At 34.9% G+C, this 10,000-nt stretch overlaps 2 protein-coding genes across 3 annotated transcripts in view; both read left to right on the forward strand.

Annotated features, from left to right (window-relative positions):
* LOC144965664 (ribonuclease H2 subunit A-like) overlaps positions 1-2,180 on the forward strand; it is a 35,095-nt gene extending 32,915 nt beyond the window's left edge. For both annotated transcript variants that reach the window (XM_078901240.1, XM_078901239.1), the window contains exons 8-9: positions 1-95; positions 1,935-2,180. The exon at positions 1-95 is cut by the window's left edge and continues 29 nt beyond it. In XM_078901240.1, the coding sequence (XP_078757366.1) occupies positions 1-95; positions 1,935-2,079 (240 nt within the window). In that variant the 3' untranslated portion in view covers positions 2,080-2,180. The remainder of the gene's footprint in view (positions 96-1,934) is intronic.
* A 5,658-nt stretch (positions 2,181-7,838) lies between these two features.
* The window catches only part of LOC144965665 (uncharacterized), a 24,678-nt gene continuing 22,516 nt past the window's right edge, over positions 7,839-10,000 (forward strand). Inside the window, exons 1-2 of the mRNA XM_078901241.1 lie at positions 7,839-7,948; positions 8,513-9,171. Coding sequence (XP_078757367.1) covers positions 9,112-9,171 — 60 coding nt within the window. The 5' untranslated portion in view covers positions 7,839-7,948; positions 8,513-9,111. The remainder of the gene's footprint in view (positions 7,949-8,512; positions 9,172-10,000) is intronic.

Raw genomic sequence — 10,000 nt, forward strand, 5'->3', positions numbered from 1 at the left:
AGTTTTGACAAGGTGTTTGGATTTCCGTCCTTTGTAAGGTTCAGTTGGTCGACAGCCTCTGTCATCATGGACAAGGATGGAGTTCCAGTCACTTGGTAATGAATCTTGTAAAATTAGACATTTTATACATTGTTTGTCGTCTTGGCATAAAGGCCTGTGAATTATATGATTTTTTAAATCACAAAACATTACACCCTCAATGTTGCATGTTAATTGATGTATTACAAAAGTGCCCTATTATTATTATTATTATTATTATTATTATTATTATTATTATTATTATTATTATTATTATTATTATTATTATTATTATTATTATTATTATTATTATTAGTATTATCATTATTATCATTATTATTATTATTATTATTATTATTATTATTATTATTATTATTATTATTATTATTATTATTATCATTATTATTATTATTATTATTATTATTATTATTATTATTATTATTATTATTATTATTATTATTATTATCCTCATCATCATTAGTAGCAGCAGCATCCACTACACGATAAAAGTGTAATACTATTTTTAATGAACTAGTGGAGAACCCAGAATGTTTGCTGAGAAATAAAAGCTATTACGAACCGGCACTCATTATTTTGATTATTATACTGCTGTATTATTTATTTATTTATTTATTATTATTATTTCATTGAACTGTGAACTTTGTACATTTAGGATTTATTCGATCATGACCAATTTTCAATTACCAGTATTCTATGATAGTTTTTACATTGCCTTATTGATATATTTTTCCTTACATTCAAAGTTATGAAAAACTATATGAGATTCTGTAATTATAAACTATTGTATAAGGCATTTAATGGATAATTCTATTAAGCCTTTAGTAAGATAAGATAAGATAAGATAAGATATTATGGAATTAACATAGATCAAGACAAATCTTTTGAGCCATCAATGATAAAATTGGTCAGGTAATAAAGTCTGTAGTGCGCACAAATGAATCTGGCAACAGGGTGGCCCGATGGCAATTCCCAATACTGAGGTCAAATTAAGGACTGATCATTATGCCCTAGGCAGGAGATATTCCTAATAACTATTGAGTCAACAGTGATAGAATTATTCTTAATTTCATAAAGGTTTACAAGTTACTCGTATTTCAATCTGTAAAAACTAGATTGATAATTTTTGATTTGTCTGTTATTCTGTGCATATTGGAAAAAAATAACATGTGCTGAGCAGAACAATGTTAACCCCCCAACCATATTTTAAAAAAAAAGAATAGATTATATGAATTATAAAGAAGGCGACTCATTAATAAAATTGTGATTGCCTAAATACCCAAAGGTTGGGAATCAGAAAAAAAAGAGCGCTTAGGCGGAATAGGCATTTAGACATTTAGACAAAGTTGATAAAGAGCAAATTGAATACATATTAAGAGAACAAAACTCCCTAACTCCGTTTTTCCCATTTTGAGATATTGAGGATTATTTCCCCTACAATTTCTCATTAGGTCTATTATTTTATCATATTTTAACTTCAAATTCACACAAATGCAGGGAAATTCTTGTGCCTTTGATGCTTAAAATAAGTTTACGTTTCAATATATCTCATTGATGGAAAATCTCAAAAAGTAGAAAAATCGACTTAATGAGTTTTGGAAAACCGGCCTTCATATATGAACATTCATATCACCCATTTCCACTGATTCACATTGGCCATCCGCAATGCTTCATTTGTTCCACCAGCAGGTCGTGTTTATTCAAATTTCCATTTTAAGTAGTACAAGTTGTCTGATACAATTATCTTTTGTTTATATTTATCTCCTTTTTTTTTGGGTGGGGGGCTATGTTTTGTTGAGAGCGAAGTAGCCCTTCAGAGACGTTAAACTCATGGAGTGAGAGTTTATCCCAAATTCATTAGAGTGTCTTATACAACTATCTTTTGCTTTTCTCTCCAGGGAAGATGACGATGAGGAGGAAGGGGAGGCAGCCAAAGGCACACCAGTCTTGTCGCAATTTTTTAAAAAGAAAAACGACAAGCCAGAACATAAGAGACATCGTTTTTTCACCAGTAGAAATTTGAATCATGTCGCTGCGTTATGATGTATGGTGTCGCAGTCAGTGTTGACTGATAACAATAATGTGTATTATAGTTATATTTGTTTGTAAGTCTAAAAATACCATCAATAAAATGATTGCATTTATGGCGTCGGCTTGAAGTTTATTTTCAAATATGGCCCACAACCTCAAAACAGTATTATGGATTATTTAGATACCAAAAGTTGAATTCATAAAGTAAAAAATATGAAAGTTGGGTCAACTTGACATGAATTGAGGACAACAAATGTTTGCTTTTTTGGGGGATTTTTTTTTGAGTGCCAGCGGTCAAAAGGTGGAACATCACACTGGGAAAACGTAATGGTAAAGGAATGATAATGTGCCACACAGGTGGAATCTAAAGACCAGGCCATCGTCAAGCAAAATTTTCAATTTGACCCGAGTTCATATTTTTTTATTACATGAATCTAGTGTTTTGGCAAGTGAAGCAAGTACTCTAACAACTGAGCAATAGGGACTCCCCAACACTATTTTTGTAAAGTGTGTGTATTTAATGATGTAAAAAGTTGTGGAGATATGGAGAGAGGCAAGCTGTTTAAATGGGTAAGGATTTGCCTTAATGGAGACCTGGGTTGTGGCATTAGCCTTCGTGAAAATATATTTCTAGAGGGTTACGGTTGGAGTCTCACTTTTGGCATCTCATCGGCCCAAAATGGTATTATGCGGATAAATCTGATGCATAAATACTAAATATATAGTCAAAAATATGACACTTGTGTCAACTTTCCATGTTTCATTGGGGAGAATAAGCATAATTTCTGGATGATATAAAAATTAAAATTTCACTTTTCTTGTCACTTTAACTTTAAAACCTCTTTGGCATCGGGTTTACCCTGAAATAATACCGTTTTGGGGCATTGGGTTACATATTTTCCTTGAGAAAGAATTGAAACATCGGGAGCGTTCAGATATTACGTCATCAGTTGAGGGAGGTTGGGGGGGTGGGGAGGGAGTCTCCATAATGTTGACAAGTGATGACAGGGAGGGAGGGGGCTAAGCCCAAAGATTGTTGTGTCATCATTCTATGTCTTAACGTGTTTTATCCTTGAAATGATATTAATGTCAGGCAGTTCTTTCATGACCAATTGATATCCATGTGTATGTATGGTACGGTATAGAAAATACACACGTGTCTTTTATTAATATTGATAAATAGGAGCTTTTCTAGTCAACATGGCTGACACCTGTTGATGCCGAACTCTGAGCTCAATTGATGTACGTTTAGGTAAAATACTCACAACAGTGTGTAAACCTTGGACGTTTATAGTCTAATTGATGAAATTTAGTGAGAAGTAGGCATTTAAAACAACTTTCTAAAAACAATAAGAATGAGCTGAGTGACGTCAATTTTGTTCCTTCTAATAAATAGTATTGATTCAACTCATTTTTGTGATGAAGAAAACCAACAAAGACACTATACAGAAACAATTGGAGAATCCTCATGAGAAGAATAAGAGAGATGCCGAGGATTTCAGTCATCATAAATAAGAGCATGATTAAATAAAAACTGTACAGTATATTATGCAGTGGAGTCCAGATAAGATAAACTCGCCTAAGATTATATCTCATTTAAAATGAACTTTTTGTACGGTCCTGTCATGTTTTGTTTTTAAAATTTTAAAATTTTATTTTATTTACTCATCATCGCCTGGTATAAATATATATTATTTTATACGAATCAGTCTCTGTCCCGTTAAAATGAGCTGTTCTCTTTCCATTGTGGCCTTCTTTCATCACCCACCCTCTCATCCCTTACTCCATTATTAAAGGAGTTACGTTCTCCATTTTCATGAAGAAGGGAGGCTACTAGACTTGATTCATTTTAAACTGGAAGGTCGTTTCCCTTTAAAGTGACTAAGATAAACTTTGCTTAATTAAGATTTAAAAAAAAAATAAAGATTACTGATTCCCAATTGGTTTGTCTAAAGTGAAGTCTACTGTACATCTACTGTGTAATTATTTGCTACTTGTTTCCGTTCGTATTGCATAATAAACATTTTTTGATCACGTCTATAAGAGTGAGGCAGAGGGGGATGGAGGGAGATTAAGGCATGACGAAAGGGAATGAGAAGGAGGAGGGAGGGAGATGGAAAGTAAAAATCTCGATAACATTAAATGTGCATGCTCTCTACTGCTATAGATCAATTTGCAGCCTTGCTGCATTGGTTTTCCTTCTATGTGGACTCTGAAGTGTGGCCCACTTTGAGCAGCGCAAGGTTGAATCCTTGGAAAAGGCTCTTTACTCACATTCTCTCACCGCACTCTGGGGTGAAATGATTACCTGGACGTTATCAGCGGTGTATATGTTTGAAAAGAAATGTGATATCGACTTGCAGGCATCATGAATAGAACAGCTACAATAATGACACCATCAATGACCCGGCGGAAAACCTTCCATCCATGTGGAGCAAAACTATCCAAAGAGAGTGGGTGACCCTGAACCGGACAAGAACTAAAGTGGGGAGGACCGGGCAGAACACTTTAAAGTGGCAGCAGCTTCTAATAGTGCTCACACTACTATGTTATGACGATCGACCCAATCAGTAAATTCTTCACCGCATTCGTGCACCGTCGCAAACCCGCCCAGAAGCATCGTCACAACACACCGTTCAACTAGATGCTTTCCCACATCGGGTACCTGTTGGACAGGTGGAAAGTCCCCACTGATGAAGCAATTTTGCCGTGAGGCAGGTTTCGACCGAAGCCCATTCGCTACCACCCAGTGTCTCCTCTTACTGGTAGAGAAGCCTGGCAACTTCTCACATAGTTTTGAGGAGTGTATGTTAAAGTGGCGACTTTCCACAGACAGTCAGTGTAAGTGCGGGCACACAATGCAGACGATGGAACACGTTCCCTTGGAGTGTAACTTGAGACCAAAGTGCACTGGCACTGACTTGAGAATCTTCAGCCCAGAGGCTATGACTATGAAATGGATCCAGCACTGGTGTGGAACGATATGATGATGATGACAGGCGTCATGTCTCGTCCTACATGTTAAGTATATATTGCCCGGGGATCCCATGTAATTCGCTTTGGAGCACATTTATTGGATATTTAGATATATAAAAAGCTCAAGTAAGATAAATATCGCTGTAGAAGTGAATAAATGATTTTTTTAGACATGATTTGGGCCTACTTTTTAAACCTTACTAGTTCAGGGGATTTGAAGAAATCACACACACACACACACACATACATGTATATATATATATATATATATATATATATATATATATATATATATATATATATATATATATATATATATATATATATATATATATATATATATAAAATATATATTATATGACCCACTGCCTTAAATCGGGTATTATGTTGAGGTGAATCATATTCCGAAGAAGGACTGGAGTGTGAAAAGCATATAGCAGAGATTTAGTGACGTCACGTCTTCCTCTTTTGCGGTTCAAAATTCCTTGGAAGTGTCTAACCAGTCATCCGGACACTGTATGTATAAACATTGAATAGGTTACATATTAAATCATAAGGTGGCATTACTTTAGTACGTAGAAGGAATTAAAGGCAGATTCTTATAACTACTGGGCGTAAAAAAGCGAGGATGGATGAACTTTATTGGCGACCAGCATTTATTTAGGCTAGAAAACGCGATGCCATCACTGTGAAACTAGAAGATTAGTTGCACAATGTACACATCCAGTCCTCCGGAAGACTGTCTTTGCACTTCCAATCAGACTGAAACCAGTATTTTGACATCACATTTTTGTTCCCTATTAGAACCTCCAGATTTGAAACTGAAGTATTTTGAAAATTTAAATAGTTCTTCACAATGAGGCATTTGTATTTTATTTTTTTTAATTGCTAAAAGTATAATTTAGGTCGCTTAAATGGCCTAAATAGTGTCGAAAGCACCGTTAAACACGTAAAAACAATCAAAACAAAAGTATAATTTCAATTAGGCAAGGACTAAAATTCAGATTTCAGTATCCGGTTCATCTCGACATAACACAGCTTTGACCATGGATCACATGATAATAATATGATATCTTCATTCAAAAGTATACATTTTGATAATATAAATTAAATGTATCTCGTGTTGTATTTCATAATATCACGACAAAGTGGATAGCAGTAAATTGCTATTTCGACTGCAGCTTGTACAAAGTTATACCTCCCTATATCTTGCTCTGCCATACTCTAACTCTAATACTAACACGTTTTAAAATATTTTGGCAACAAAACTCGTCCTTCGAAATGACTTTCATCTTGTCAAAAACTCTCAAACCTGGGACTTTGTGGAAATCTTCAAGGAATTCCCAAGTTTGAGAGTTTTTGTCAATTTAAATCGATCGATATTTGAAGAATGAGTTTTCTGGCCAAAATTTTATAATACGAGTTTTTCCAGAGTACGGCAGTTAACTGGTTAAATGAAGATGGAGAATTCAAGAATGATGCTTAGGGTGACAACCGAACTATGTGCTCCGCCATCTCCTCATTCCATCACAACAAAGATAACAGTTTTAGCCGCCACCACTACCACCACCCACCCATAAGATAACCACATCCCTAGTGGCGGCGGTGGAGATAAATAATCATGTGGAGTTGGAGGGCTATGCTGACGTACAATGATACTTAATATTGCCGTTTTCAATTTTGGCCCCAAAACCTTTTACGATATGTATTGATTGTCTCAGATGACAGATAAGAAAACTTGTCAAAAAATTTGAGACTTCTAAGACATTTCTGCATTACTCTGAAGAAATAAGAAAAAAAAAAAACATTTGTTAAAAATTTTGGCCAGTTATTTCCTTAAGTCCGAGGTTTGAGAGTTTTTGAGAAGATGAGAGTCATTGTAATCAATCGATATTAAGGAGGAGGATTTTCTGGCCAAACTTTAAAAAACGTATTGTTTTTCAGAGTATGACAGATGTGTGACTCCTTGGCTTAGTGGCAGACATTCAAATGTATAATTATAGTATATGGAGATGATAGTTTTTCCTTTTAAATCATCGTTCTGTTTTGTGTGCAGCTATGTGGTCTTGTAGTATGACACTCGCTTTCGGATCGGAAGGTCCTGGGTTCGAGCCTCGCTTGGCGCATTGTTGAGTCATTGGAAAAGTCTCTTTACTCATATTCTCTCACCGTACTCGTGTGTAAAATGAGTATTTGGCCGTTAACAGCGATGTCTTTTTTCGGAAAACATTGTAATATCGCCTAACAGATATCATGTCTCGTTCTACATGTTACGTGTTGCTGTTGGACAGGGACCCTTTGTAAAGCACTTTGAGCACGTTTAGTGGATATTGCGCTATATAGATGCTCTATTTTTAATGTGTTGTTATATATTTTTTGCTTTGAAATTGTTTTTTAAGCATTTTAATGTTTTCCTATGAGAAGAGTCCTTTGGGGGGTTTAGTGCTTGTGTCTGGATGGAATAGATAGATGATCTCAGACTAGGCACATTGATAGTTTGATCTTGGAATTTACTTCTGCTCCCTATTTATTGAACAGTCTCCTTTGTCACTTTTGAAATCATTATCAACCAAACTATCTTTTGCCCCACTCAACATCGCTTGGATTTGTTACAAGACAAAAAGAAGTAAAATACACTTTGTCACACGGCGACCTACGCCAGTATTATGAAGGATTGGAGATCGCAGCGCCACATGAGAATCTAAGAACAGCCGCCACTGCCTCCAGCTATGAGGTAACCATCCAAATTTTGATGTAGTTGATATTTTATACCTATGACTCCCTACGAAACGAGTGATACAAGGGGTGGTTGGTGTGTCACTACAAGGTATCGCCAATCCCCTACACTTTTGTCAGCCTTTGTAAACTACGCATCATTCACAACCTTTTGGGGCATCATTCATCGGTATTGACGCTGGATTTTCTCCTTAATTGCGTTCATCGCCTCGTGGCTTCTCGGATTCATGACGTCATTCTCAGGATTGTTTCTATATATAGATGTTGATCAGTGTGAAAAAAAGAATTAGAGAGCATGCATTGTTGGGGATAAAATCTTTGGAAATGTATTTATAATAGAGTACCATACAAAGCAGATAGAAAAAACCCAAAAAATTCTCAGGAATGTTTATATATAAATGTTATCATATGTGGAAAAAGTAGGGAGCATGCATTAGTTAGGGCTACATTTTTTGGATTGGTATTTGTAATACAGTGTCATATAAACCAGATAGAAAAAATGAACCCACATGAATCCCTCATCATTCCCCAATCAACTTTTTTGACATTTTCCCCCCAATAAAACACCCTCATAATTTCGATTCCCAATCCAATACGTCTAAATCTCATTATCTTTCTAAAATTATTCTTCCATCTTAATTGTCTGGCACCGTAGCAAGTACCAAAAAAAAAGGATGTAAAAGAATGTGACAAATTCCTAATCAGTTCTGTTTTTTGTTTATTTCTCAACCAGGATATAATTTCAAAACTATAATATAAAGATTTGTTTTTCAATAAAGGCAATCTCATAATATAATATTATTAAAAATAACCATTTCGCTTTGGATGTACGCATGTCCATGTGGTTTGAATACGGACTCTTGCACGGACCTAACCTACCCAATACACAATGGCTCTTATAACCAAGCAGAACAACCTTAGCCACGGCAAAGGGTGATTTTTAAAATTTAAAATCGTCGGGACTTGAACTTGAACCTAACTTTTGCTTTAAAGTTTACTTCGAGAAAAACAAAACAAAAAAAAAAAAACAAAAAAAAAATAACAAAAAATCCCAAGCAATTTTGTGATTCATAGACAACAAAACAACAAACAATCCTATAATATCGTTCTCAAGAAAAGTCTTTCATATAAAACATTGGTGCTTATTTATAAAAGGATTTTATTCCAATTTCACTGTTTTTGTTTTATTCGGGAATTTTACTTGAGGCATTCTAAATATATCGAGGAGACTTTATTCTCTGTCGAGTGTACATCATATGTAGCCCCACGTGGTTAAAATAAAGAAACGTCTGGAATTTTGTTCCAAGTCTCAAATAAACAATACAGAATAAAATGGTTATGATGATGGGAGAAATTTGGCTGTGTCTGATTGTCGTTTTTGGCGCTTTGGCGGTAAGATAATGTTTATAATCATTAACATCTTCATCATCATACTCATTATCATAGTTATCATCATCATCATCATCATCAGCAGCAGCAGCAGCAGCAGCAACAGCTGCATCATCATCATCATCATCATCATCATCATCATCATCATCATCATCGTCATCAATATTATCATCAATATAACCTCAAATATATCATCATCCTCATCATGGTGGTTGTCGTCATTACTATCATTGTTATCACGAGCAACTTTCGGTAATATTTTCATTATCGTCTTGTTTATCATCGTTGTGTTGTTGTTGTTGTCGTCGTCGTCATTATCACTCATAATTGATACAGCACGTCACCTTACCATCACCATCATTATATACATATGTATGCGCGCGCGCGCGTGTCTGTGTGTGTGTGTGTGTGCTTACGTGTATGCATGTATGCGTGTGTGTGTGTGTGTGTGTGTGTGTGTGTGTTTGATAATTCCGATTTAAGGACGATTTGCCACAATTTTATCACTATTTATTATCTCTAAGAAAAATTATTATTATTATTATTATTATTATTATTATTATTATTATTATTATTATTATTATTATTATTATTATTATTATGATACTTATTAAGATCATGGCAACAAGCCCACTTCTGGGCCCAAATCACAGCTTCCGCGCATCATTCTGACTTGAAGCCATTTTGAATGTGTGGCGGCGTGAACATATCTATTGTAGGTCTGATAACTGAACTCAATTTTGGGCTCGTTTTAACATTATTGTGATTGACATCATTTTGCATTGATTTGGGAGTATTTCGGTTATATCAATGAGATGATAACAATTTGGGT

Source organism: Berghia stephanieae, chromosome 2 (genome assembly GCF_034508935.2).
Source record: "Berghia stephanieae isolate SIO BIC M18660-M18661 chromosome 2, UCSD_Bste_1.3, whole genome shotgun sequence".
Lineage (NCBI taxonomy): Eukaryota > Metazoa > Mollusca > Gastropoda > Nudibranchia > Aeolidiidae > Berghia > Berghia stephanieae.